Below are 27,771 nucleotides of genomic sequence, written 5' to 3'. Positions count from 1 at the left end.
GTCTCCGTCAAATTCTAGGCTCAGTTCAGCGTGGCCAGAAGAGACCTTAAGAGTCAACTGAATTCTTTCACACATGAGGAACTGAGACTCTGGTTTTTCCAGTAACTGTTTCCACGTGCTGCCATCGTGCCATAGCCTGGGCTTGGTAGGCCCAAGCGCAGCCCACACACTGAGCGGACAGGGCCTCAGATGGATCTGGTCCACCGTTAGAGGGACGAGCTCAAGCTAGCCCAGCTGGGCGTAAGGGTCAAAGATTCACTCCCCACGAAGTCCTTTCCATGAGTGTTCCTAGAGCGCCTGCACCGTGCCAGGCCCCCCCCTCCAGCCTTGCACACATGCGAGACAGCGTATTCCTCCCTTCACCAAGGGAACAGTGTAGTGGACATAGGCAGACAGGTGACAAGTGACCAAGAAATGTGTGCCCTGGTGTTGTGATTTGAGCTCTGGAGGAAATGGGGTGGGGGTGGGGGGTCCTCAGGTTTGGGCTTGTGTTAGGGAGTTACCCCATAGCTTCACCAGACCCAGGAACCTGTGACCTGGATCTGATATTTTCTCGGAGCATAAAAGTGCCCTAGTTTTTCCTCTCCTCAGGCTCAGCTGAAGCTATGCCAAGAACTGGCTTTTAAAGGCTGCCTGAAATGTGGTTTGGAGCCAAAAATCTATAGAGCCAGTGCATTTGTGACCTTGTTGAAAGTGCTTACTGAGGGAAATCAAGGGGGTAGGATTTGGGACTTTTTTTTCCTTTTTAAAATTCTTTTTTAAAAATCAATTTGGCCCTCCTCACCCCATCCCTTTCCTTCTTGGCTCTTTCCCTCCCCAGAATGCCTGAGTCCTCCAGCCCCACTGAGCTCATCTCTTCCATTTGTCTACACCTCCCCCATTCCCGAATCCCTCTCCATCCCCCCCACCTCCTCCCCCCCCCCCCCCATGCTTCAGGAATGAAAAATACCAAGTGGGTTAAAATAAGGAGCCTGGGTATAGCCCTGGAAATTAGGCCACAGCTGTCAGGCCAGGCAAGAGTCCTCTCTGTGAGAATGGAAATGCCTAGAGCAAGCGCTCAGCCCCTCCCTGGTGAGGAGAGATAAGAGCCTCTTCCCCAGCGCTGCCCCCACCTCCCCAGGGGGCTGCCAGGAAATGCCATTTGTCACTGAGCAGACCTGTCTTAGTGCCCACTGGCAGGACACCACAGTGGACAGAGCTAATACCTGCCCTCCCAGGGACAGAGGGAGTGCCCAGCCCCGATGGAGGGGTCCAGGAAAGCTTCTAGAAAGAGATGCGGTCTAACTGAGCCCTGAAAGATAGAGCCTGGGTGGGGGTGGGGGATGACAAGGGGTTTCTGACATAGCAAGCAGTCTGCCTGGAAGCCACTAGCCTCTGGGAGGGCAGGTATTAGGGTTGCCTACGGCATGGCAGGGAGCTGGGAGTATGGCTGCGACCAGGCTCCTGGCTGCCTCAAGAGCAGCCCTGAGGCACCCAGTGACCTACCAAAGGGACTGAGCAGGTTCAGAAAACTCTCCACCTGCTATGAGTGTCCCTAAGAACTGAGAGGAGAAACCACTGATCTGTGGCCACCCCTAGAGTCTTCAGGATGGCACTGAGTGAGCCCCCATCTCCCCCAGCCAAGGAAGGATTGTGGGTCTGCATGAGGCCACGCTGAGGTGGCTGGCTCCCGAGAGCCCAGTGGCCTGCCCTGCTTCCAGAACATCCTTTGAGTGGAAGGGAAGTGTGGCCCGGGGCGGGGGGGGGGGGGGGGGGGGGGCGGACATACTCAGGGCTATGTTACAATTCTGACCTTAAGGTCTCTCCCTCATTACCCCGCCCCCCAGAACACCAAAGACTAGTTAGGAGTGGCTCGGGAAGCTTGCTTGACCAGGGGTCTGGCTGCTACATCTTTCTAGAAGATTCAGTGTCACTGGGACCAGCACTTTGAGCAGCGAATCTGGACTAAATTTAAAAACGTTCTCAGCACCCCAGACATCCCTGCCCCAACTTGTTTGACTCTCCAGAAGACACTGCCTTCAGCCAGTTAATTCCAGGTGCCTGTGAATTCAGCCAACTTGCCTCGTCTAGTCATTTCTCCAGAGGAGTCAGCTTTTTTCTTCCTCCCACGTGAGCTGAGCCCCTTTCCTGAAGGAGCCTCCCTGCCCACCTATGTCAGTAGCCTCTGGCCCAGACAGTTGGCCGGTTCCTAGAATGACCTCACTTCCTTCCTGCCCTTGAAGCCTGAGCAGCTGCCCCGGTCCCATCCCTTCTGCTTCCCCCCAGCCCCCCAGCAGTGTGGTAATCGGTTTCTTAGAGCTTCAGCCGTGCGCCCTGTCTGTATTTCCCGGTCCCCTGACCCTCCGCAGGAAGACCTGTGATCTTCCTGCCATGAGGACCCCGAGGGGAGGGGGCTGTGGAGAACCGGCTGCTCCCTCTTGTGCCAATAGTGCCCAAGATAGCAGCACCGCCACTTCTGCCCCCAGCCGCCCCCCTGCCCTCCCCCCCCACCCGCAGCCCAAGGTCACACTCTCCCCAGGATGGGGCTCAGGGACTGGTGTGACCAAGCAGCTGCCCGGGCGCTATCTGTCCCTAGCTCGGCTCCCCGGATGAGAATCTGTCATTCTGGTTCTCAGAAGGTCACAGCTTTCATTGAATTTTGTGGTGTTTGAAGAAAAGCCCCTCTCCACATGTGCAGTCTTCCCCAAGCCAACACGATGGCAGGGCAGAAGTAGGGGAGGCCAGAGAAAGGAGGGCAGGATGGACAGCCCCCGACAGGCATGAGTGTCCGAGGGGCATGGGGGGGCACAGCAGGCTCCCCCACAGCTGTGCTGCGTCTCAAGGGCCAGGAGCCCTGGCACAGCCTCCAGGGAGGACAGCTCCCTGTGCTTTCATCCCCTGAGCCCTCCTGCTGTGACTGCCCCCCCCCCCTCTCCATCAGCCTCGGCTTGGCTCTGCCCTACCCCTCAGAAGGGGCATCTCGAAAGGCAGCCCCGAAATCCTCTGTACTTCTTTCTCCTGGAAGAAGGTGGTTGCGTGGGGCCCTAGTGACACTAGCAGCCCAGGGGGTGGCCCTGCCGCGCCCAGCTGCGGTCGCATGTGGATGCACCTCTCACCCTGTGTGCTGCTTGCACCCACGATCCTCGGCCTGCCTGGGCCATCGTGTGGGGTGGCTCTCCTCATTGAAGGCAGGGGCTTCGTCTCCATTGAGACTTTCTCCTCGTGATTCTATTTCAGGAGAAAGCCTCCCCTGTAGTAGGCACTCCTGCCTCCGAGTGGAGCCAGGCCTTTTCTCCTGCTCGCTCGTATTATGCTAATCACTCCTTGCAAACAGGCAGACTTTGTAGGAGGTTTGCCTGGTTTTAGATGAAACCTACGCCTTTGAAGCAAAGAGCCACAGCAGCTAAAAATACCATCTCCCGGCTGTTGATCCTCTCATTTGTAAAATGCATGTTTCCATTGTTAAATCTGCAAATCTGCAGCAGCCCCCACCAGGGAGAGAGAAGCTCCGCCATCTCGGCTGGAGGAGGCACCGCCTTCTCTGCACCCTATCCCTGCTCCTCCCCTGAGAATCTCCAGGACAGTCCAGACGATCCCCGGAAGTATAGCATTCTAACTTCCTTCTCATCTATGGTTCAAAAAAATATAAACCATGTAAGATAAAAATCAAAACAATGCAGCAGATGCACCATAAAACATAGACGACCTTTCACCACCACCTCCTCCCCCAGAGTAGCCTCCGCTTTAGTATCCTGTATTTCCTTCCAAAACTTGGTCTTGCGCTTACAAATGTACAGCTTGGCCGAGCTCGCGTCTAGCTGTGGCTGTGGTTTGCCAGCAGCGGGTCCGGCCCCGGCTCGCCCCGCAGCCCGCCTTGTTCGGAGCGCGCCCCCCGCAGGATGCCGAGCTGTGGGGCACTGCGCTCTGAGCTCCAAGCACACTGGCTCGGGGTCACCCTCCCTTACCAAGGCCACCACCTCGCCGTATTCAACTCCATCGCTTGTCTCTGGATGTGGCGGCCTGGCCTCTGCTCCATGGCAGTGGCGGGTGCCGGGGGAGGGCAGGACGGCCGATCCCCAGCAGGCCACTCGCCTGGCCCACCTCTGCCGCCAGGACCTGGTCTGTAATTGGGACCTGGGACTCCAGAAGCCTGCCGACACTTTCCCCAAAGGGACTTCCACGGACGCTTCCCGCCTGGGGCCCTTGCTCGCTCTATTCATTTAATCCTGTGCGGATTTCCTGGGCTGGAAAGGAACATTCAGATGAAAAGCCCATTTCATGCGTCTTAAAACTCCCTGAAAATGAGTGATCACGAGAGGAATTTTTTCAGCTTCCTGGCAGGAGGTGAAGGAAGGTACAAATAAGAGAACCCTCCCCTTCTCCCCGCTACTTCACTCTGCCACCAAGGACTGAGGGAATCTCGTCCTTGCTGTCTTTGTCCTGTCACCTCTGCTGTGACCCTTTTTTCTGCACAGCCCTTTTTCTCTGATCTTCTTACCATTTTCCAAGAGACTCAGCAGTGAGACTGCTGTGAGACTTGCTCTGTGACCAGCTGTGGGTATTACTGTTGCACTTGCCATTCTGTTTCTGACATTTATCTCCATGCCCTGGAAGCAGGTACTTGTAAAGAGCTACAGACTGCAATCTCAGTTTATAAAATTTCACAAAACCTTCAAGACTAACAATATGAAGGCCAGATAGGCAGGAGTGGCATGTGCCCAGCACAGTGGCTGGTGAACTGAGCTTCCTCCCCGGGGGTTATCCGAGGTTGGGGGACACCCCAGCGCATGACTGCCAGAGAAACCACAGCCTGAGGCTAGGGTGCAGCACCCGTCTGACCTGACTTGCCCTCCTTTCCTTCTGTTCAAACAGAGCAAGTCGGGGTTGTGCACAATGGGCTGGGGACCTCTCGGGTGGACCAGCAGAGAAATAGCAAAATCTCGGGTAGAAACTTAGGAAAACCAGACCTGGGCTCTGGGGAGGTGAGGTTACGTCATGACGTCATGACATCATGACGACAGCATCCATGGCCTTACCCAAAGCTCCAAGGCTGCGCATCCTTTGGGATGCTAATAAAATCTCCCCATTTCTTTTTTTTTTTTTTAAATCTCCCCATTTCTAACCGAGAGTCGTTATCACTGAGCTTGTGGCTGTAGCTCTGGGAAGGCAGTTTGGGGGTAGTGGTTCTCAGTCTTGACTATAAAGCCTGTTCACACAGATCACCACTTCCTGGAGTGGGCCTGAGGGTGGACTTGGTGTCCCATAAGGTCTTCAGGTGACCAGGTTTAGGGGTCTCTTGGTAAGGTGCTGTTCCTGGCTTGGAGGGCCTTCCTGCTTCTGAAAGGTAATTGTGTGACCTTGTGGGTAGGTGAGGGCACTGATGGGCCGTGGGGGTGATGGCTCCCTACTGAGAAGTGGGGGGCCAGTGCCCTAGAGCAGAGGACTGAGGCTGCCACCAGAAAGCAAAATGGCAGCCCCTGATTGGAACCATTCAGGGCAGGTTACATCCCTTAAAGAAAAGTCACCAGGGGAATGTGAGATAGAGGTTTCGTCGCTGTGATGACTGAGGACCCAAAACCATGAGGACAGCCAGCCCATTTGAATGAAGAGTTTGCTGGGGGAGGCATTCTGGCCTCAGTGCAGTGACTACTGCGGGCTGCTGGACACAGGTGGGGCGCGTGGCTTTAAGATTAGAGAGGCAGAGCTGCAAGGAGGCCTCGGGGTCTGGGCTCAGTGCCCAGCACGCGGAAGGGAGATGCTCACCGTCTGTAAAAGTTTGTGGTCATAAAAGCAGCAGTGGGGAGTAATCCCTTGGCCTGGAACAAAGGACTCATTTGGGAATAATGGGATGAAGTAATAGAAAATCTGAACAGAACAACTCGGTAACAGGAAGACATTTGGGGTAAGGGGTGTCCCCAGGCCATCCCCAGGTACAGTGGAGCAGCCTTGGGTGGGCTCCTCTGGCTCCTGGCACTTATTTTATTTGCTTGCCTTATTTCTCAGAAGGTCATCCCCATATCTGAAGTGGAAATGGCAGAGATGGGGCAAGGCGGGGGGTGCTTACCCTTACCCATCCTAAGACACATTGTAAGACATCTCTATTTATCTACTTCTCCCTGGAAATGCGTCACAAGCCATGGGATAAAGGGGTGTCTCTGCACTGGATATTTGAGTTGCAAGGATTGGAGCCCTCAGTCTGGTGGAAAGAAGGGCTGCGCTGGGGTCTGTGTCCTGCAGGTGACACACAGTGTGAGACTGTCTGGCAGAATGGAACGTGAACTCGGGGTCAGGAACTCTGCTCCCCTGCAGGCATGGCAGTGTGGCCTTGGACTAGTGCTTGGCTTCACTTTCGCCCTCCGCCCATGAGCACCTGATCCCTGAGGACCCCCATGCGTGTGGCTGGAAGCTGGCAGGAGTGTGGATGGGCGGGCACATCTGGGGCCTGAAAACAGTTTTCCCAACTGTTTGTGTGTTAACATCAGGGCAGCATGCAGCCACTTCACGAGCTGGAGGCTGAGCACTTCCTCGGGAGGAAATCCTGCTTGGAAGGGTAGGAGCTCAGAGGCCTTAAAGGAAGAGAAAGTCTCCATCTGAGATTCTCTAATGGCTAACCCGGGGACTCCCAGACACGTGGGGCTCAGACGTACTGGTTCCCTGGCTGCGTTCAGGGCCCCGGTCTCCCCTTCCCTTCAGACCTCAGGCAGCAGCCGGCCTGGGACGTGCACTCAGGAGCCAGGGCTCCTAGCAGAGGTGTCTGGGAAGCTGTTGATGGAGTCACCCCTACGAGGTCATTCCCCTGCCTCCACCTCAGCCATATCTGAGTCTGGGTTCTGGCTAGCAGAGCTGTGGGTGCATTTCCCCGATTCTGCCTCCCATGGACCCCTGGAGAAAAGCCATCGGAACTACGTGTAAAGTACAGGGCAGCACTGTCCTGGCCAAGTGTGGCCTGTGCGGTCATTGCCTGCCACCCACAGCGGCAGCCCCAGGTTGAGGGTCAGGCCGCAGTAGCTGATTTGCAGGTAAATTTCCCCAGAGCCACAGGAACGTTCTGGAGAAACTGAGACTTCAGTCCATCAGAGGGCCCAGTGATACCTGCAGCCAAAGTACCCCCAAATCATGACCATGTCTGAGCCCCTGTGCCAGTTGGGCTGTGAGACCCGAGGGCTGGGTGTGTGGCCTGGCAGCAACTAAGAGCATAGGGGGACGGGGCTGGGCCACCAGACAGGGGCTTGGCAGGGCTCTCATTTGTGCTTCGCTTTCATTCGCTGCTAAGAGGGGCAGCTGAAATTACACCTGTCCCACGTTAATGGGATTCAAGGTACGTGACATGCCTAATGTAGAAGCACTGCCGTGTGTGGTCGTTACCGGGCAGGAGCCTCTGTGACAGGAGAAGGTGGGAGCCACCTGTCCTCGAGGGCTTTCCATGTGTCGGTGTTTCTCAGAATCGATTGTCGTGGAAACAACAGGATTTCTGTTAGTGACCCTTCCCTTTGCTTTTATTTGCTGACTATTCAAAAGATGAAATGCTCAGGAGCTGCTTCAACGTGGGTGGAACTGGAGGGTATTATGCTGAGTGAAGTAAGTCAATCGGAGAAGGACAAACATTATATGGTTTCACTCATACGGGGAATATAGAAACTAGTGAAAGGGATTATAGGAGAAAGGAGAGAAAATGAGTGGGAAATATCAGAGAGGGTGACCGAACATGAGGGACTCCTAAGTCTCGGAAACGAACAAAGGGTGGTGGAAGGGGAGGTGGGGGGGATGGGGTGACTGGGTGACGGGCACTGAGGGGGGCACTTGATGGGATGAGCACTGGGTGTTACGCTATATGTTGGCAAATCAAACTTCAATAAAAAATATACAAAAAGAAAGAAAGAAAGAAATGCTCAGGAGCCGTGGGCTTCCCGGGGGTCGGGGGGGGGGGGGGCCTCCAGCTCCTCCCACCTCTCCCACCCCCCAGCAGTGCCTTTTCCTCCAGTGCGGGCACAGCTCAGCCAAGCCCCCAGGGTCTTCCCTCCATGCCCTGTGGGTATCAAGCACCTCCAGCATGGGGATCCTGCCCCTGCCATCGCACCTGCATCCAGCTGCATTCTGGGGTATCTCCACCATGTGGGATGGAAGGTAGAGCATCTTTTCTGGGACACAAACCTGGACCTCGTCTGTAAGTCAGACACCTGCTGAGTCCCCTCAGAGGCCTCTCCTGGCAAATTTTGTAAGTGCTTCAGCCAGAACTAGATGCTGCACAACCCTACCGCCTACCCCAACCCCCCTGCAGGGTTCAAAGCCCCCTGACCCCCTGGCTCCTGAGCATGTAGTTCCTCATGCAAGCCATGTTCCAGAGCTGTCATCCAAGCCTCCTGGCAGTTCATCTCCTGTTCCATAAGTATCCATCCCTGGGCCAGGCCTCATGTGGTTCCAGGCTCATTCTGCCTTGGGAAGCAGAGGTTAAGAAAGGAGACACACAAGCAAATATTGGGAGGTGAAGCTCAGAGGGACTGTGCAGATCTTAAGGAAGGAGATTGTGGGCAACTAGCCAAGGTGAGGCAGGAGAGGGGTCAAAGGCCTGAAGGGGACTGGAGAGGTCTCTAAGGATGGACACTGGGAAGCAGGCTTGGCCAGGCTGACAGAGCACAGGGCAGATAGGGCCTAGGCTGTCAGCTGGGCCATGTGCAGGAGACAGCTTCTCTCCTAAGTGAGTGGAACCCCTCACATGGTAGAAAGGGCCACCTGACCCCCCTGGCAGTGTATGAGCCGGGAGTCACCTCTCCTGGCTCAGAGCCACACTCATCTTGGCCCCTGGAAAGGGGTTGGCTCACCACAAGGCAGCAGAGACCGTTTGGTTTTCTTAGCTGCTCCCATCCGGATGAGGCCTTCCCTGGAGGTCTCCAGATGAGCCCAGCCCGGGTGTCTGTGGCCCCCAGGAGCCTGGCCATGCTGCTCTGTAATAGAGCAACAGAGAACTAAGTAGATAAAAGACCCCTTTCTTCCTCTTCCCCGTCATGCTGTGCCCCTCCCTCCATCCCTTTCCATCAGCTCTCAGCAAGACCCAGAAAAACAAGTCATCGTGCCTCCTCCCACCACCACCACCACCACCCCCCACCCCGCAAAGAAACTTTTAAACGTATCAGACACATCGACTGCATTAAACACGATGAATTTTTAAGGCATGAGTTGGCAGGGTTACCATGGCTGCCTCTGCCCTGAGGGGCACACTGCTGAGGATTGATTGAAATAAATAAAACAGATTTACAATTTTCATACTTGGGAAGCAGGGAACTAGAAGAGAAGAGGAGTGTGGGGCGGGGTGGGATGAGGAGAAGTGGGGGCAGTGTGGCTCTGGCGCTTTCTGAACTTCAGATGGGAGGCTACTCCTACTTCCCGTTCTAATGTTACTCTGACCTGAAGGCCACTTTCTCTTTAAATTCCTAAAGGATCCCAGCTGTTGGGCAGGGGCAGGGCCAAGGCCAAGGCTGGAGGACCTTTGCAGCGGGAATGGTGGCAGTGGCTCTGGGCTCCTGTGTTTTCTATACTTGACATCAGGCTGCACTTTGGAGTTATGGTTGTGAGACTCCAGGCGTCTCCTGGGACAGCCCATGTCCCCTTGGCCTTAGACTACTGAGGGCATATGGACCACAGCCAGAGGAGAGAAGTGAGGGCCCATACCTCCGTGTATCCTGCGGTCAGGACGCAGACGCTAGGGATGGAGACAAAGGAAGGAGGCCCACCTAGAGGGACAGGGAAGGGTTCTGAGCAGAAATGACTTGGCCCATGGAACGCCTGGGTGGCTCAGCAGTTGAGCACCTGCCTTTAGCCCAGGGTGTGATCCCAGAGTCCCGGGATTGAGTTGCACGTCAGGCTCCCTGCATGGAGCCTGCTTCTCCCTCTGCCTATGTCTCTGCCTCTCTCTGTGTGTCTCTCATGAATAAATAAATAAAATCTTAGAAAGAGAGAGAGAGAGGGAAAGAAAGAAAGAAAAGAAAAGAAAGAAAGAAAGAAAGAAAGAAAGAAAGAAAGAAAGAAAGAAAGAAAGAAAGAAAGAAGAAAAGAAAGAAAGGGAAAGGAAAGGAAAGGAAAGGAAAAAGGAAAAAGGAAAGGAAAGAAAAGAAAAGAAAAGAAAAGAAAAGAAAAGAAAAGAAAAGAAAAGAAAAAAGAAATGACTTGGCCCTACTGCCAAGGACACCTGCACAAGAGGTACCTGAAACTTGTTCTTCGCCCTTATGGGCCTGGCACTGAAGCCACCTTGCAGAGGCCCAAGGGGGCCCACCCCATCCTGTGCTTTCCTCAGAGGCAGCAGCCAGTTTTAGCCTCAGCAAGGGACCTAGAACCAGGCCTGCCTGCCCAGTCACCCTGGAGACCCCAGCCAGACAGTGTTCTCCACCCCAGAACTAACCATCCCCTCCCCAGACCACCTGCCAGAGAGCTGAGCCGCAAGCCATGTCCAATGTGGCCCAGTGTGGCTGGAGTCCTGGCCTGCCTGGGCAGGACTCCTGATGCAAGAGCACAGAAGCGGAGGTGGGGCCGGGCAGCATCGGGCAGGTGGTTTAGGGGCCGCAAACAGACCTCCCTGTTTCTATCTGGGAAGCTGTTTACTGGGCTCAGCCCAGCCGGAGGTGCCGGATAGATCAGCCATGTCGCCCACCTCCCATGTGACACTAATGGCTCGGTTTCCTGGGTCTGGGCGGCCCAGAGGGCTCATTCCCTTGATCACACAGGAGACGGGGGTGTTAATGAGCCAGGGCCCACTCTCTGAAGGCTAATTCCGACTTCTGTGTTCATCACGGAGCAGTTGGCACCAAGAGGCAGGAGGGTTGAAGCAAGAAGAGGGCATGAATAGCAACGGGGGGAGGTTGGGGGTGGGAGGTGGTTCTCCAGCTTCTGTCTCAGCATTGGCATCTCTTTCCACCCAAGTGTGCCACTGTCCAGAGTCTCTCCCCATCAGGCCAGCTGTTCATGTCCTGTGCTGGCGGCCTTCTCATTAGCTGAGGACAGTCAAGAATAGGAAAGGCCTCACCTTAAAGTTCACTTGAATCTCTCTGGTGCCCTTCCCATATCCCTGTCCAGTAGCCTTGGGCTGAGTCGCCATGGGGTGGGCTGTGCCCACTGCTGTTGGACCCTCTGGGCTGAAGGTTCACCCCAGGCACTCCCTCCGAGGGTCAGACACACCATCTGCTTATGCTTCCATCTCTATTTAAAAAGCCAGGCTTGTGGAAGGAGAGGGCAGGGGAGTGGAGGGCAACAGCCCGCAGTGAGTGTAGCTTAGCTCACTTCACTTCCCCAGCCAGCCCTCCTCTCTGGACTGTGTCAGAACGGTGAGGTGGGGGTGGTGGGGGCATCAGCCTGCCCTTACTTGGGGATGGGAGTGGAGGAGAGCCACAGGAGGAAACCAGCATGAGTGTCTTACAAATGGCCCAGGGACCTAGGAAGGATCGGCTGACAGCGAAGCAGGGGGAGGACAGTTTCTGACCTTGGTGACTTTGCTGGTCTTGTTTCCAGAGGGCACAGGGAAGTGGGGCCATGGGAAGAAGCACTACATCTTCCCCCAAGCCACATGGCAGGGTTCAGATTCCCCAGAGCACAGCATGGCAAGGAGCTAGAGCACTTCCTCCCCAAGAAAGGTATCCGTGCCGAGGACTCTGCGCTCCAGGGCCCACACCCTCCTATGGAGCCTCTGCCCCTGCAGGTGGGCCTGGCCCTGGGAAGGAGTCCACTTAACGGCTGCCCCCTCCTCTGGGCCCACCATGGCCTTCCCCAGGCCCTGGGGGTCATCTGTCCTGAAAGGAACTGCTCACTCTCCTCTTTTTACCACTCCCACTACCAAAGCAGTCTTCCTCTTTGCTGAACTCTATCCCCTCCTGCCCTGCCCAGGCCCTGAGGTGGTGGGGGACAGGGCTGGCTAATTGGAAAGAGGCATCTGGAGGCAGAAGCAGCCCCCACCTCACACGCTCAGACAGTGGCAATGGCCTCTTCTTTCCTGCTCTGCACACAGCCCTGATGGGGGACAGGGGCACACAACCACTGGGTAGGTTTCTTTCTCCAACCCAAGTCTTGGCCTTGTCTGAGTTGGTGACCTGTCCAGGTCCCTGGAGGAAAAGCAGCATGTGGCCCCTTTCTTACTGCCAGGAGAGGGTAAAGGACAGTGCCAGGCTCCTGGTTGGCCTAGCAGGAGCCAGCCTGTGCCCATGCCTGTCTCCCATGCAGCGGGCAGCAGCTGCTGCCTCATAGGCGGGATCCTCCTGGCCAGCCTGGGCGCATAGCCTCGGGGTGTGACCGGCCAGTCTCAAGCCACCTGTAAGGCTAGTTGGTACCTTCCTCCTCCTACCTGCTCTGGACCACATATCACCTGAAACAGTGGCTTAGGAGAGCATCTTCCACTGTGGGACAACACTGAGGCTGGTGGCCATTCAGAGTCAGAGCCTGGGGCACGAGGATGCTTGGCCAGTGTTAGTGGTTGACGGGACAGTGACACGAAGCTCACACCAGCCTGGCAGGTGTGGTGCAGCCCTTTCCAGGCAGGCCCTGCTCCAGAGTGCCTTCCTCTGGCTCTGCTATAGACCTTGACCTTTTGAAGTGACCCCCAAAGAAGCCATCTCCCTGGGCAAGGCGTGTCCTCTCAATCCACTAGGGAAAGTGGAGTCCCTCTCTTGGGTCAGGCTGGAGGCTGGTTGCTCCCCAGCGAGCTCCTGATATATAACACGGGGACCAAAGAGAACTGTTCCCTCCCCAGCGTGATCCCAGGCCCAGAAGCCAGGGAGCAGCTGTGCAGGAGGCTGGAGGAAGGAGAGGCGGAGTCCTGCCTGAGGTGAGTGGCTGAGTGCCAGAGGCCACACCAGGGCGCGAGTGTGGACCCCTGCCCTCCAGCCCCGAGCCGGGTCTGCGGGTCCTGCCCTCCCAGGGCCCATGTAGGCTTCCTCCTGCCTCATCTCTCTAGGCGTCCCCAGTTCTCCAAGCTGCTGTCTCGTGATGAATAGTACTTTAATACGGGTATTAAAAAATACAGGCAAATGTTTAACGCTTGCAAGCTGTGTTCCATTATTGATGCTGTGCTTGAGAGCCAGGCAGGCAGCCCAGGAGGGCCGGGGCTCAGCAGAAGTGATGACGCAGCAGCCCTGCAAGGCAGCCATCTGCCAGGCCCCCACTGGGCACGGACGGGCACCGGGGAGGCAGAGTAGGAACAGGAACTCAGGTCTGGAAGTGGCCTCTCTGGGTCAGGGCCTCCCTCCTCCCCCGATCAGCTAGGTGCCTGACAGCATGGTCTTCTCCGTGTGGAGTGAGTCGTACCCCCCACCCCGCAGCGTGTGAGGACTCAGCGAGGTGCCACAGGAGGACCCTGGGTCTGGGCCTCTGGAGACTTGGAGGCCACCTGTGCAGGCCATTTCATGGGCTCAGGGTTGAAGTGAAAAGTTGGGTGCCTCCCTCTCCCCCTAGCCACCTCCCTTCTTACTGGGAAAGAGGAATCAGTGTCCCATTCAGGAATTCAGAGGCCCCCCCAGGGTACGACCGAGCTGGCCTACCAAAATTGCCCCCTAAAATGCCCAGGACCCAGTGAGCCCACAAAGACATGAGCTAGGCTCATCGCCCCTTGCCCATCCCCCCAGGGGCATGTAACACCCCCAGCGCAGTGCCTGGCATGTGGTAAGAGCTCCCGGTGCACTAGCTAATACTTCACTGTTCTTGCCTTCTGGAGGCTTCGTGACCCAGCATCTGGGAATTGTTTTCCTTCTCCCCAAACCTCAGGTGACCTTGGGACAGGATGACAAAAGCTGGATAAGAGGAGATGAGGTGCAGCCCCTGCCTCTGAGAACCTCCCTGTCCCCTGGCCCAGCCACAGGGGTGGGGAGCAGGACAGCCCTGCTGAAGCAAACGTCCTGAGCACAGTGGGGCTTGAGGCTAGAGGGTGTGCCCCCCACTCCCCCCTGCTCCTCTGGGGGTGGGAAGGCAGGGCCTTCCTGGCTCCTCTGCCTTCTCCTACAGGGATTTCATGAGTAGAGCTTGGGAGAGGCTCCTTGGTGCAACGTGTTGTGGCTGTGTCCTGACAGCGCCGGTTCAGGGGTCTTCTGAGCTGAGTCGGCCTCCCACATGCCCTGGACAGGCCCCCAGCTGGGCCATGGGTGATAAGGGTGGAAACGTGACATCTGGGAAGCTACTGTCTGCGGACAAGTTGTGCACAGCAGGCAGGGGCCTGCCCAGGATGAGCAAAGGTGGTGCGCCGGAGCAGGGCGCAGGAATATCTCTGGGCCTTTGCACTGCTCCTCCACGCGGTAATGTTCAGCAGTGGTTACTGAGCAGCTCCTCAGTGCCAGGCCCTCCTCATGAGGGTCACAGGCAGGGCCCTGCCTTCTGCAGCTCTCGTTCTAGAGGGAGAGACAGCCAGGACCCAGCGAACAAGTCTGCCTCCCAGATGATGCAGGTAGTGAGAAATGCTCAGAAAGACGTGGGACTTCCCTTAGAAAGGGCTGGTGGTGGCAAGAGAGGTGCACTGGCAGGGCCCTCCCCAGGGCCTGGGGTTGGAGCTGACACCTCCATGGCCAGAGCAGGCTGGCCACGTGCTGTTGCCTCAGCAGAGCTTTCCAGGCCACGGCAGAGGTCAGGAACAGAAGAAAAGCCTAAGGGGCCAGCCTGTTGTGAGTGCGAGAGAAGTGGTAAGACCTGAAGTTGGAGAGAAGTGACCAGAGGATAGGAGATCCTAGAGGCGTGGTGAGGAGCTGGGGTTTGCTTCGATCCAGTGGGAAAGCACCAGGGAGTAGCGTGCTCTGATGAGCACTTCCCAGGGCTTGCCCCGGTGGGCAGTACACTGGGAGGGTGGATTGTAGGGGTGGGAGAAGCAGCAGGGAGACAGTGAGGAGATGGCTTGGAATTGACCAGAAGAGGTGGCCAACACTTGTCGGCCTGGCGGGTGCCCTGGAGAGAGAAGCCAGGGCATCAAGGCCGATTCCTTCCTTGGTTTGGGCAGAGCAACTGGGTGGCCTCAGCAGTGACGCTGCTCCCTGAGATGGGAAGGCGGGGAGCCAGAGAGTTGTGCTGGGGCCCTGATCCAGATCTAGAGATGGCCTTGAAAACATGACCAGGCATGGCCACCGAGAGACACAGGAGAGAGAGAGAGACAGCACGTGCACTCCGGAGCAGAGCCAGGTCGGTGTGCTCTCACTGGTGGTCAGAGAGGAGCATTTCTAGAAAACTCTATCCCTGATCTTCTGTAGCATCATCAGTGTTCCCAGGTTTGAGGGACACCAGGAGGTCTTGGCGCCTGCCTGTGCTCACCACCACCTCCTTTGCTTTCCCCTCCACACCTCCCCAGCTGTCCTCACGTGAGAGCACCACCCCCCACTCCCCGGCTGCCACAGGTCCCTGTGCCCCCTGGTCCCTGGAGAGCGCTGCCCGGCAGAGCCTCAGCTGTCCCCCTCTGTCATGGAGACGGCAGCAGCTGCAGGCGACGGGCAGTTGTGACCATTTGTCAGAATGCTCCCCTTCCTCTCTGGCCTGCCCTTCTGGAACATTTCTATCCCACGGCCCTGGAGACAGGGCTCATCCAGGAGTGGGAGGCCCAGGAGGGAAAGGAGTACTGTCTGTGCTCCACAGAAAGGCCAGGCTTCTTCCTAGGAGCTGGCTGTCCCCCCCGACCCATGGTACCACTAGGGTACTGAACGGGGATCCCATTAGCCACATATTATACACCCCCACATGAGCCGCTCTCCTCTGAGTCGCCCCCTTCGTGCAGGTGGGGATTACCCCCAACTAGGAGGTGAAGAAATTGTGGCACAGACACAAGGGGTCACCCAGCTGGGCGGACATAGCAGGCTCTGGGTACACAGAGGTGAGCAGGGGCGCCCCTCAGGCAATGGCAAAGCCCAACCCACACCGTCCAGTTCCATCCCCCCAACAGCCTTGTTCCTCTTCTCTGCTGCGTTCTTGCCCAAGGCTGCTGGTTCCAGCTGGGCCTGGGCTGGAGACGGCCTGCCCAGTGTTTGCACTTCGTGGTTTGGCCTCTCTGTTACCAAATGCTCTGGGATTTTTCTGGAGCCGGGGTGGGAAGAATCTTCTGTCTGGCCCCAAGGCATGGCTGGTATTCAGAGGGAAGCAGGAAACCAGACCCTGAAATGCAGAGTTTAGTGTGAGTTCAGTGACCCAGGATGGCTATGCGTCCAGCATCTTGGCTCCAAATGTGGTTCATGTTGATCAGCACACTAGACCTTGAGGCCCCAGACCCTTGTCCCCACAAGCCTGAGTCCAAGTCTATGCTTCCCAGGAGAAGGGACTAGAAGTGAGGCCAGCAGATGCGCACCCCAAAGGGGAGACAGGGCAGGGATGCTGAGCTGGTGCCGTCAGGAGCTCTGTGGCCACACACCCTCCTCCAGGCCCACCTGCCAGCTCCTTGGCTGGTCCTTCTCAGTCTGTAGAAGTCGTGGGATCCCTGGACTCCCAACAGGAAGACCCGGTTGTTCCCCCAAGGCTGAGCCTCTGTGGGCATCATAGCAAAGAAGGGAAGTCAGCAGGCTTCCTCAGAACTTGTCCTTGAGACCTGTCTCTCACTTGACATTGTCTTGGCCCAGGGACCCTGAAAAATCTGCTTTTCTCCATTCTCTGGATTTCCTGTTTTCCTTTTCATAGAATGGAGACTCCTTTCCACACAGCCCGAGCCTCATCCCTGCAGGACTTCCTAGAGAGATGGTGGGAAGGAGAAGTGGCCCTAACTCATCCCATGACCTTGGTCAAGTCACTTTGCCTCCTTGCACCAGAGTTTCGTTTTCTGAACAGCAAAGATAAAACTCAGGGTTGTCATAGCAGGCACCATGCACTCCAGGTGGGGGGCTGGCAGCTGTGAACAAAACAAGTTCCTGACCCCAGGATGGCAGGCAGGGGGACAGTACCTAGATGACCGGTGCAGTGTTACTTGTCCCATGAAAATGATCTCTAAAAAAGTAAAGGGGGGAAGGGGTAGGGAGTACCTCGGCCTGTGGGGGGCATTGCTGTGGCCTGTGGAAGATCAGAAAGGTAACCCGGGGCTTCTGTGGCAACAGTGGTAGGAAGAGGGAGGCCCGCCTTTGCTCGCAGAGTTCCGTTTTGGGGCTGGAGGTAGGGAGAGAAGTCAGTCCAGCCGGTGGGCTCCAGGGTTGCTGGGCCCGGGTGAGCAGTGTTGGAAGGCCTGGAGCCAGGCCCAGTGTGAGCAGCACCCCACCGTCCCCCACGGGCCCGAGAGCTGGGGTCCCAGGCCAAACCCAGGAAAGGGCAGGTTCTATCAGGATGCTGCAGGACCGGGGAGAGACCTCCTAGGTTAAGCCCAGAGGCTTCTGACCTCCACTCGGCCTCTCTTCCAGGCAGCTCTGCCTCCTGCTGAATGCAGAGAACATCTTTCACTCGATGGCAGACATCCTGCTCCGAGAGGAGGACCTCAAGTTCGCCTCAACCATGGTCCACACGCTCAACACCATCCTGCTCACCTCCACAGAGCTCTTCCAGCTGAGGAACCAGCTCAAGGACCTGAAGACTCTGGTACTCCACGTCCACGGGCTCGGGCCCCGGGTGCGATCCTGCATACCCATGGCACAGAGCCGCAGTAGCCCGCCCCTTACCCCAGGAGGCTCCCAGGGGGAAGGGGGGAGATGGGATGAAATCTGAGATTGCCTGGGTTGCCTACTGAATGCCAACCATGGCAGTAAGTCAGAGCCAGTTTACTTGGGGCCACCCGCTGCAGGGGTCTCTGCCCAGGGAAGGCTCTGGACTCTAGGGTCCACATGCCCTCCCTGACCCGCCAGAGACCATACATTTTCCACTTGTTGCCACCCCACCCCCCACTCCAGCACTGCCCCCTCACACACTGAGCAGACTGGCTCCTGGGAGCCAAAGGCTCGTGCCCTCGGGGCCACACCACCCTGTCTGAGCCAGGCTTCTGGGCTATAACCGTTGCTGGACATCAGGGATTATTGCTCTCCCCACCCTCCGCCTTGGCTCTGGCCTTTCTCTGAAACAGTTGAACACATCTGTCTCACAAGGCCCCCTATCCTAAGCCAGGTTGTCACAGTGCTACCTGGCCCAGGCTTGGGATAAGGACCCACCGGGGCTGCTCAGAGACACCGGGCAAGGGCAGGAGGCTGAGCTTCCAGGGGCCTCTGGAAATGGCTGCTATTCTGGATGTGCTGGTGGCTCTTCATTTCCCAATGTGGGCTGTGGTCTCTGCCCCCCACCCCCTCCTTCCCAGCTCAGACCCTGCCTCTACTCCCACTCAGAGAGTCTCAAGGACATCCAAGCCTACTTTAGGGCATCTGGGGTCAGGCAGCCCAGAATAATCCAAGCCACACCTCTGCCTTCTTCCTGTGGTTCTTTCCAGACGTTTGCAGAGGATTTAATAATTTTCCTCAGTGCAGGGGTTCCCTGGGTGTGGGCTTCACTCCTGGGCTGGTTCCTGAGGGCCAGGTGGGTCACGGGGGAGGGAGGAAATGGCATCTGAGGATGAGATGGGAGGTTGCTGGAGAGCCTCAGCCCTGAGGAAGCTTCCTCCCTCCCCGCGGCCGAGCCCTCCCAGCCCCATAGGCTCCAGGACCACAGAGATCTGGAGAGGACAATGCTGCTTTTTGCCGAGGGCAGAAATGCCAGCGCAGAGGACAGGCTCACGCCTGACCAGGCCTTCACAGCCACCACCACGTGGCTCTGCGGGACCGGGAGTAATGACAGGGTCTGAGGAGGAGCTGTCAGCGTTTCCTTTGTGACAGCTTGTTCCCAGCTGGGCTGCCAAACACAGCCCTGGGTGCTGAGCTGGCTCCCCGGCACAGCGCAAGGGCCCCTGGATCCCAGGCCCCACGTGGACCCCGGCTGGGCAGGAGTGGGGGCTCTGTGAGCTGCTCACACCTCTTCCCCCTCAGGAGAGCCAGAACCTGTTCTGCTGCCTGTACCGCTCCTGGTGCCACAACCCAGTCACAACAGTGTCCCTGTGCTTCCTCACCCAGAACTACCGGCACGCCTACGACCTCATCCAGAAGTTGTATCCTTCGCTCTCGCCATCCTTCCTATCCAGCCACTGGGGGACAGGCAGGGGCCAAGTGCTACCCTTCTGCCCAGGTGGCAGGCCCCACTGGCACGCTTCTGCCCCATCCCCCTGTCCTTCTGCTCTGCCTCCAGGCCTTGTGACATCAGGACCTTCGAGGGCGCAGACAGGGGCGGATTGGAGAGTGCTGTTGGCAACAGACAGGGTCATCTGGGTCTTGTGGCTGGGGCTGCCCACCTTGTAAGCCAGGGATCCAGCCTGAGGGGTGCCCCAGGGCGGGGGCTGGGAGAGACCACAGGAATGGGGAAGGCAGGTGGACTGCAGTGGGTGCAGCTAGGTGAGGCCTGCGGGCTTGAGCTCTGGTGTATCAGCATTTCTGGGGAGGAGCTCAGGGACCTTCTAGGGCCACAGAACCAGAGAGAACCCAGGTTGGGAGTGACGCAGAGGGGAGAAGCAGGCTGGGTGAGAGGCCTCAGCCAGAGTGAACACCCCCGGCATGCCTCAGGGCCTGTGAAAGGCATCCATGGGCAGATTGGTCACAGTTCTTAAAACACTGAAGCAAAGCAGCCTCTCTCTGAATGCCTGGCGTGTGACCCAGGATCGAGGAGCTACTTAGAATGCACAATGGGCCTCCTTTGCTCGTGGGACCAGGAGTTAGGGGTAAGGAGAAAGGGGCCCTCAGGTTCCTCCACTGAGGGTCGGTGTGGCCTTCCTCGCTCCCTGAGGGCTCCTGCTCTCCTTCCATGCCCTAGCTTTGCTTTTCTCAGCCATTGGCCTGGCCCAGGACTGCAGGCCACACACGTGCCGCAGCCCTGACCTTGGTCCTGCTGACAGGCGTCCACTCAGGGAGGAAAGAGGACCTTTCCTGCTCAGCCGCCCCCCGCCCCCAGGCTACAGGGCTGAGATAAGAGCCTTTCAGAGCTGGGAGGGCACAGAGGAGAGAGCCACGGGGCAGAACCCGAGTGCCCGTGCGGGGGGGCAGAGATCGCCATGGCCTTTTTCATTTAGAGGGACAGGGGTCAAAGCGCCAAATAGACTGGTGTCCTGTGTGTACCTTCATGCTGAGGCAGAGCCAGGGCTCAGGTGGGAAGAACATGGCCCTGGGGCCTAGCTCTCCGGTTGCCCCCACCCCAACAGGGGCCGTCCCCGCCCAGTGGTCAGCCTTTCCTTGACCCACCGGCCAGCGGGGACCTGGAGGTCACGGTGGATTTCCTCACTGAGGTGGACAAGCTGGTGCAGCTGATCGAGTGCCCCATCTTCACATGTGAGAGCCCTGCTTCCTGCGTGCAGCAGGAGTGGGGCCGCCTCTGCGGGGGTGGGGGGGGAGGGGGGCTCACCCCAGGGATGATTCCTAGAATGTCAAGAATGTAAGAAGTCAGGGCCAAGGAGCCCTGTCCGTGTGGCATCAGGCCGAGCATCTTCAGGTGGGTCTTGTGGACCCAGGCGAGTGCACGGCAAAACCCACCCTGAGGCCGAGAATGTCTCCACAGCGGGGCTGGGGGCGCAGCTGTCCCGGAGCTGTTCCCAGGGCTCTCCGAGGCCGGGGACAGGGCCCACCTGCAGGAGCTTCTCCATGCCCAGCAGCCACCCGCTCCTCTCACTGCAAGGCAGCGTCGGCGTTTGCCGGGGGCCCAGGCACGACGGTGTGACCGTAACATCCAGGCTGAATGTGCCGGAGTGGCAGCTGGCTAGGGCGAGCGCAGCTCCTGGCGCCTCGGCACGTGCAGTGCTTGCCCTCCAAAGCCGGCAGCCCGCTGAATCAAACTCCTGTGTTCACGGGACGGTGGGGAGGCTGGGAGGCAGCCCGCCCGGCGGCCTCCTTCCTGCCCAGCTGGTTGCCCTGGCCCCCGGCGCTCTGGCAGCGCCTCTCACCTGCCCAAGCTACTCCACACAACCGCCACCACAGTGGGATGCGTGGGAGACCCTGTTCCCAGCAGTGTGCATCAAAGCCTGTCCCAAGTGGTCCCCTGGTCTGACATCTCACTTCCCCCAGGGCCTCCAGGTCCAGCGTGACCCCGGAGAAGCCGCAAACACCTCCTCACCAGGCCCAGGGCTCCGTCGGGGAGACCACATAGACACACCCTGGGCCTGCTCGGCACCCATCCCGCTCCTGGCTTGCCTGGCCCCGCCTTGGGGACTGGCTTGGCCGCACAGCCCCAGCTTTCCCAGAGATGACTACTCAGGTCTCCACTGGTGGCTCCTGCTCCCTGTGCCAAGAGGAGGGCTGGGGGTGGGGCAGCAAAACCTGGCTGCTCTGGCTCCAGCGTCAACCCAGACCTCCCCCCACACACACAGCTGCTGCTGGGGTGACATGGCCTTTCCAGAAGTTTGTGGCTCATCGTCCACAAAGGCTGTCTGGGACTGGGCCTTAGAGATACAAGAAGGCAGGAGCCAGGGATTCTCCCAGAAAGGCTCAAGAGGAGGGCAGCGTGGGCCTGTTTAATTGGGACAGGTACTGGGCAGGCCCAGGGGCACCTCTCCTATCTGGTGGGGTACGCCCAGGGCTAGTATCTGAGGTGGCTTTCCAGAAGCACCTACCAGACACTTCTGAGCTTGGCGTGTGTTTAGCCACACACACAAGCGTTTTTCCATCCTGCCCTCCCTTAAAGCTGTCCTAATCCGGTCTTTCTCTCCTGCTCACTCTATTTATAGCTCTCTTGTGCTGGCACGTGCAGAGCAGACCGGGGAATCTGTTACACTACAGGCCCCGGGTCCCCTCATTACTAGGCTGCAGTGAGTGTAGGGGCTCAGGGACAAGGCCCAGCAGCAGCCTGGGGGGCACCAGGCTGAGGTGACTCTCAGGACAGATGACCAGGTGGAGGTGGGTGGGCAGGAAGAAAGAATGAGGACATCCTGGGACAGCAGAGGCACTGCTGGAGGAGAGGGTGGGCGGGTCTGGCCAAGGAGGAGCCCCTCCGTCCCTCTAAGCCGCTGCCACCTGCCCAGCCCTCCCCAGGGTAGACCCCTCTCCCAGGCAGGCCGAGGCGCAGCCCAGGGTGGTGCCTGACCCCCAATCTCTACCCTCCGTCCTGCCACAGACCTGCGCCTGCAGCTGCTCGACGTGAAGAACAACCCGTACCTGATCAAGGCCCTCTACGGCCTGCTCATGCTGCTGCCCCAGAGCGGAGCCTTCCAGCTGCTCTCCCACCGGCTGCAGTGTGTGCCCAACCCCGAGCTGCTACAGACCGAGTGAGTGTCGGGCTAGGGACTGCCACCCTCTGCCTCTGTGGCTTTTGTCACCGAGAGAGGTCAGACCTGGAAGGGTCTCCCTTGCCTCAGAATCACATCCGTCTGGCACTGTGGACACTGGCCACCCCACCGCCACTTGCCCTGAGGCCTCAGAGCACCAGGTCGGGGGGTCCTGGGAGTATTTATAAGGTGGCAGAGGGTAAGCAGTCAGGGTTGAGTTAATCTAGAAAATGAGAGCATGCCAGTCACCCAAACAGATGCCCCTGTAGAGAAACTGCAGGAGAAGGTGGAGGAGGAGTTTACGTCCTCGGTCAGAGATGGTGTCTGGTCCCATGGCAGATAGGAGAGCCAGGCTTCAGGTGGCCCTCCCCTCCCCACATCTTTGGCAGAGTCTCCAACCTGGGCCTCAGGGAGACCCCAGTGTCCCTGTGACCTTCCCAACCCCATCCTGGGTGGGGTGGGAGGCAGGATGCCCCCGTGGCTACCCTGCTAGAGTCCTGCCCATGGGAAGAACAGGTCCTGGGCATGCCTCCACCACCAGCCCAGCATGGCAGCCTCCAGGCAGGAGCTGTAGCCCCCTGAGCTGGAGGGGGGGTGGAGGTCCAGCCCGGCTCCCACCCCAAACCCACTGCTGGCCCGGCCTCCAGAGCCTGTTGGGCTGTGTCTATATTTGGTAACCCTTGGAGGCTTTGCCTCATCCACAGGCATTTGGCATCCGAGATGGAAAATTTCACTTGTCAGGTCGCCATGGAAACAAGCAGAGCCACTGAGAAGATTTACGCTGAATGGAGCGCACCCAGCTTGCATCAGATGCCCTATGTGTCTAGAATTCCCTCCCAGGCTGTTAGAGCCACTTGGCAGGCCTGGCACCTCACTCTCCAGAAGGGCCTCGGGTTTGGGCCCTTGGGACTGATGCAGGCGGCCTCGAAATGGGCCTGGCCTGCCTGATGCTTGAGGCCCCGGACCCAAGCCCCTGTCTCTCCAGAGCCCTGGGCTTAGGCTCCCACCACCCTCCCGTCCAGCTCAGCCTCTCTGGAGCCTGGGTGTGGGCCACCTGACAAGTTGTCTACCCTGGGCCGGTGGGAGGGGCTTGAGTCCTCAGCAGGTGTGGCCCCCTCACCACCCCTCTTCCCAGACAGCAGAGCTCTGGGGCGGCAGGGCTAGGCACCCTCGAAGCTGTTCATAGTGACACCCATGTACTCTCCCAGGGGAGCAGGGAGTTGGGTTTGCCCTTAGATTCCCTTGTTCAGAAAACCTCTAACCCCAGGGACTCCAGAGGTCCTGAAGCCACAGTATGCCTCGCTGGCCTGGCCTCTGCAGCAGTGTCTCCAGTGTCAGGGGGGCGTTAGGGTCACCCTGGCAGGCACTCAGGAGGAGAGGTGCGGCTGGAGGGGAGGAGGCGGCGGCGGCGGGAGGGCTGGTTCTGGTCCCCACCCCCACCCAGCCTGCCCACAGACCCTGTGCTGCTCAGGGCCATTCCCCTGTTGGAGCTCTATACACAGCATCTCCGTTTTGGGGTGGGGGTGTAAAGCTTGCGTTAGTAGGACTCTTCCCTGCGTGCTCCAGGCCCTGGTACAACACATCTGCAGGCGGAAGCTGGGGAACGAGGGTTCTCTCCCAGCCTCCTGTGGTCAGAGTCAGAGGAGTCTCGGGCCAAGGGGTTGAGGCCTCTGGGTTCTCTGGTCAGTGGGCTGGTCATAGGCCTGGACTAGGATGGGCAGGGAGACGTCGAGCAGGGAGGGGGCCTTGCGAACAGCTGGGGGAGAGGTCAGATTACAGGGTTGGGCACAGAGGGACAGCCACCCCCTGGAGAGGGGGACTGGGACAGTTTCAGCCTGGGAGGGGCAGGCAGCTGGAAGCCGGCTTTGACTTGCCTGACAGGCTTGCAAGCCTGGAACAGCTGGGGGGTTCTGCACCCGCCACCCATCCCTCATCCCATGTGCTCAAGGCGCCAGGAGGCCTCGGAGACCCCGGCCCCTCTGAGGCTTCCAGGCCACTCCCCAGAGACCATCTCAGTGAGGCAGGGGGGATCCCCTGAAGAAAAAGTTGGGGCTGCTCACCGGCATTAGCCTGGTGACAGGTGGGTGGGTGGGGCGGCAGGTAAGAGGGCCAGGTTTGGGTACCGGAATCCCATCTCCGCTCCTGGCAGAGTGTGTTGCCCGCCCTCCCCCTGCCCTCCGGGACCCACTCCCTACTCATAAGCTTCAGGCCAGGAGGAGCCCAGGGAGGCCGAGTCACTGAGGGCAGCGCTACTTGCCACCGTGAGGGCCCAGAGGGTGCAAGGTATGGCCCACTCCCCTGGCCACATCTGTGCCTGTCACCCAGGTTTGCTGTCCATTGTTGGCATCTCCATGGAAACCCCTCACCTCAGCACTACCTCGGGACCTAACGCCTGAGCTTGTCGTTCGTGTTGAGGGGAGCGGAGCGGTGTACAGACCCGTGGACACCCAGCGTCCGACGACACTCGCCAGTGTCCTGTCTGGGCTCGTGTTTCCCAGCCCACGGATCTCTCCCGCATGTCAGCCTACTGGGTTGAGGAAGCACCTGGCCAGTGCCCGGCTAGAGCTCTAAGCTGCAGGGTGTCACACGTGGCCTCAGAAGCCCAGGTTACTCTCTCAGGGCAGTGACACCTGGACCAGAGAGTTACTGTGACAGGGCGGCCCCTTCCCCATTCCTAGGGTTGCTGAATACAGCAGCCAGAGTTCAGAATGCTGCCCACAGCCTGCCCCCCCTTGGGCCAGCCCCACCTGGCTTCTCTTGATCTTTGTTGGACTAACGTCGCCTGAGGCCCAGGAGAGCAACCGCCAAGCCACCATCCAAGTGTCTTTGGTGGAGCATCTTCAACAGAAAGGGAACACAGTGGGTAGGGGCGTGGGGGCCATCCCCAAGCTCCACATGGCATCCTGACCACGGGAAGGGTTCCCGCTGCCCCTGGTCCTGCCCTCACAGCCAGGTCAGAGATGCCGATCAGGGCCCGAGCTCATTGGTGTGGGTTTCCTTTGGGTGAACCATCGTTTCCCCCAAAGTGGACTAAGCCGCTGATGAACAGCAGGCCTGGGGCTGCTGGGCCCTTTCTGACCTCCCCTCGGGGCAGAGCTAAAGCTCCACTGGCTGCCCCGCAGGCACCTAGGCTGGGGCTGGACGCCAGGCTAAGCTCTGGCATGCTGAATCTGAAGGAATCCTCACCACCACCCCATGGTGGCTCCGGTGGCAGTTCCCCTTTACAGATGAGGAAACAGAGTCCCGGGTCCAAGGTCAAATGGCTGGGAAGTGCTCGTGTTATAGCCGGATCCAGGCTTACTGAGCTCGTGTGCTCAGATGCTGTGTGTGCCCCAGTATTGGGGTCTCTCCATGAACTCCGAGGGTTCTCATGAATAGCCCATGGCCCTCGTGAGACCCTGTTACCTGGGCCACCAGGCCTCAGCAGCTAGAAGCAAATACTTTTCCAGCCCACACAGATCTGTTTCCTAAGCCAGTGAGGCTACATTGCGAGAGGAGCAGACTTTCCTGAGATTCCACTGGAGGGGTGGTTAGGAACAGGGCCCAAGGGATCTAGTCCCTGGGGCAAGCTGAACAGGGTTACTACACTGCACCACCCCGAGAGGGCATCCCGCACATTTGTAGCTGTGTACAACCTGTGCAGCTGTACAGAACAACCAGGGAGGGTGGTAACAACAGGAGTTGTAGAGATTGTCAGCATGCCCGGTGGTGGAAGCAGCTCTCCTTCCCCAGGAACAGGGAATGACCACAGGCCTCTGGACCCCAACACTCAAAAATCAATGTCCTGCCAAGCCAGAGGAAGGCCCAGTAGAGACTCTTGAGCGGTAGACAATCCCTGTTGTCTACAGGCCTAGTCCTGCCCCAGAGAAAGAGCCAGGCTGCCTCCTCCCCCTTCTCCCTGGACCCTGTTCCAGGGCCCAGCTGGCTTCCTGGCTGGCTGCTAGCCCTGGCTTTCACCCCAAAGAGAGCCAGTCGTAAACAGGAAATGCTTCCCGATGAGATGCTGCTCCAGAGACTGAAGACCCTATCCAAGCGGCAGTGTTGACTGGTCCCAGCAAGAGGGGGGAGGGGATGTTGCCGGGCTCCCCTACTTTGGGGCTGCCCCCTGACCCCCAGCTCCCTCCTGTGTGTACTGAGACTGATGCTGAGTCCTTCTCCCCCCAGAGACAGTCCGCAGGCCACCCCCAAGTCACAGAAAGCAGATTCCCCCAGCATCGACTATGCAGAGCTGTTGCGGCACTTTGAGAAGGTCCAGAAGAAGCACCTGGAAGTGAGACACCAGCGGAGTGGGCGCGGGGACCACCTGGACCGAAGGGTTGTCCTCTGACGGGCCTGGCAAGGAGAAGGGCCGGAGGAGCGGCCCCACGGAGCATTCAGGGTCTTCAGGCCCCTTCCCCAGGAGCTCAGAGACCTGCCTGGGGGGCGGGGTGGGGCTTGTCCACCCAAGCTCCCTTCCTAGCCCAGCCCCCGGGGCCCCCAGGGCAGGCAGCTGCACCCTGGCCTTCACACAGAGCGGGCGCCCCACCAGGGTGGGGCCGAAGCCTCAGGTGCCGCCCCATTCTCTGGAACTGGTCTCTTTCTAATATCCTCTTGTAAAGGAGCTCGACCTCTCCAGCCGCTCCAGAGCCCACAGCTCTGGCCCCGTGCTGACGTGTGCACCTGCTGGTATGCGCACCTGTCTGCACCGAGGGACCAGCACGGAAGTCCATGTGATGGCACACCCCCTGCCCTAATAAAGAAATGACAGAAAACCCTCCACCGCACCTGCTTGCTCCTTCCCCTGGCACCTGCTCCCCGCCTGATTGATGCCCGCAGTTGCTCCAGGACCCTGTTGCCTGTCCCGGGGCGCTGATGCCAGGGGTTACCCCAGGGAGCGCTGGCCGCACCTGAGAGGCTGGGCACCGCACAGCCCTGATGGGGTGTTCCAGGTGCCAGTTCTCGCCTTGAGGACCCACCGCGTCCTGGAGACCGCCCAGCACTGGTCTGGCCTGAAACCCTGAACCCTGCCTTCCCAGGCACCTCCTCCGACTTTTCCACCCGGATTCCCCCGTGGGAACGGGCCACATACCCAATGAACAGATGAACCAAAGCTGGAGTTTCTGAATGAAAGGGCACGCCCTGCAGGCTGCGGTCCCTGGAGATGAAGGCCCGGACCCCGCGGCCCAGGGCCGGAGCAGGTGCCCGCCTGGGCGGCTCAGGCTCAGTGAGCCTCGTTACCCGCCGTGGGCCGAGTCCACCTGATCCCAGGCTCGGTCTAATGAGCTCCCAGGCGGCCCCTGGGGTTGGGGAGACCGAGCTCGGGCTCGGGCGAGCCTTTCGCCGGGGCCGGCTCTGCGCAGGGAGGGAGGGAGGGAGGGATCTGCGCCGGAGTCTCCAGGACCGCGCGCGGGCGACCCACACACGTGCGCCCGCCGGAGGCTGCAGCCCCCTGTGCTCGGTCGGGCACCGGCCCCGCTGCTGAGCAAGCCCGACCGGGTCGCCGCCCCCGCCCCCGCCCCCGCCCCCGCCCGACGCGGGTGGCTGCGGCTCCGCGTGGGAAAGCGGCCAAAGAGCTCCCGGAGGGCCGCCCGGACTCGCGGTGCCGGGGATGAAGCGTCCGAGGCGGGCGCCCCCCGCCCCCCGCC

At 58.9% G+C, this 27,771-nt stretch overlaps 1 protein-coding gene and 1 long non-coding RNA gene across 2 annotated transcripts in view; one reads left to right on the top strand and one right to left on the bottom strand.

Annotated features, from left to right (window-relative positions):
- VAC14 (VAC14 component of PIKFYVE complex) overlaps window positions 1-26,903 on the top strand; it is a 100,752-nt gene extending 73,849 nt beyond the window's left edge. Inside the window, exons 15-19 of the mRNA XM_038538369.1 lie at window positions 17,295-17,469; window positions 18,837-18,955; window positions 20,143-20,222; window positions 21,997-22,147; window positions 26,312-26,903. Of these exons, the coding sequence (XP_038394297.1) occupies window positions 17,295-17,469; window positions 18,837-18,955; window positions 20,143-20,222; window positions 21,997-22,147; window positions 26,312-26,474 (688 nt within the window). The 3' untranslated portion in view covers window positions 26,475-26,903. The remainder of the gene's footprint in view (window positions 1-17,294; window positions 17,470-18,836; window positions 18,956-20,142; window positions 20,223-21,996; window positions 22,148-26,311) is intronic.
- Window positions 15,745-27,475, bottom strand: LOC119871954. The gene is made up of 2 exons (XR_005360105.1): window positions 27,216-27,475; window positions 15,745-16,071 (listed from the first exon to the last, which is right to left on the bottom strand). It is a non-coding gene; the product is annotated as an uncharacterized LOC119871954 (long non-coding RNA).
- Window positions 27,476-27,771: the final 296 nt, after the last annotated feature.

The sequence above is a fragment of the Canis lupus genome, chromosome 5 (assembly GCF_011100685.1).
Source record: "Canis lupus familiaris isolate Mischka breed German Shepherd chromosome 5, alternate assembly UU_Cfam_GSD_1.0, whole genome shotgun sequence".
Taxonomy (NCBI): Eukaryota; Metazoa; Chordata; class Mammalia; order Carnivora; family Canidae; genus Canis; species Canis lupus.
Note: the sequence above shows the minus strand (reverse complement) of the source record. Positions and strands in the feature narration are given on the sequence as shown.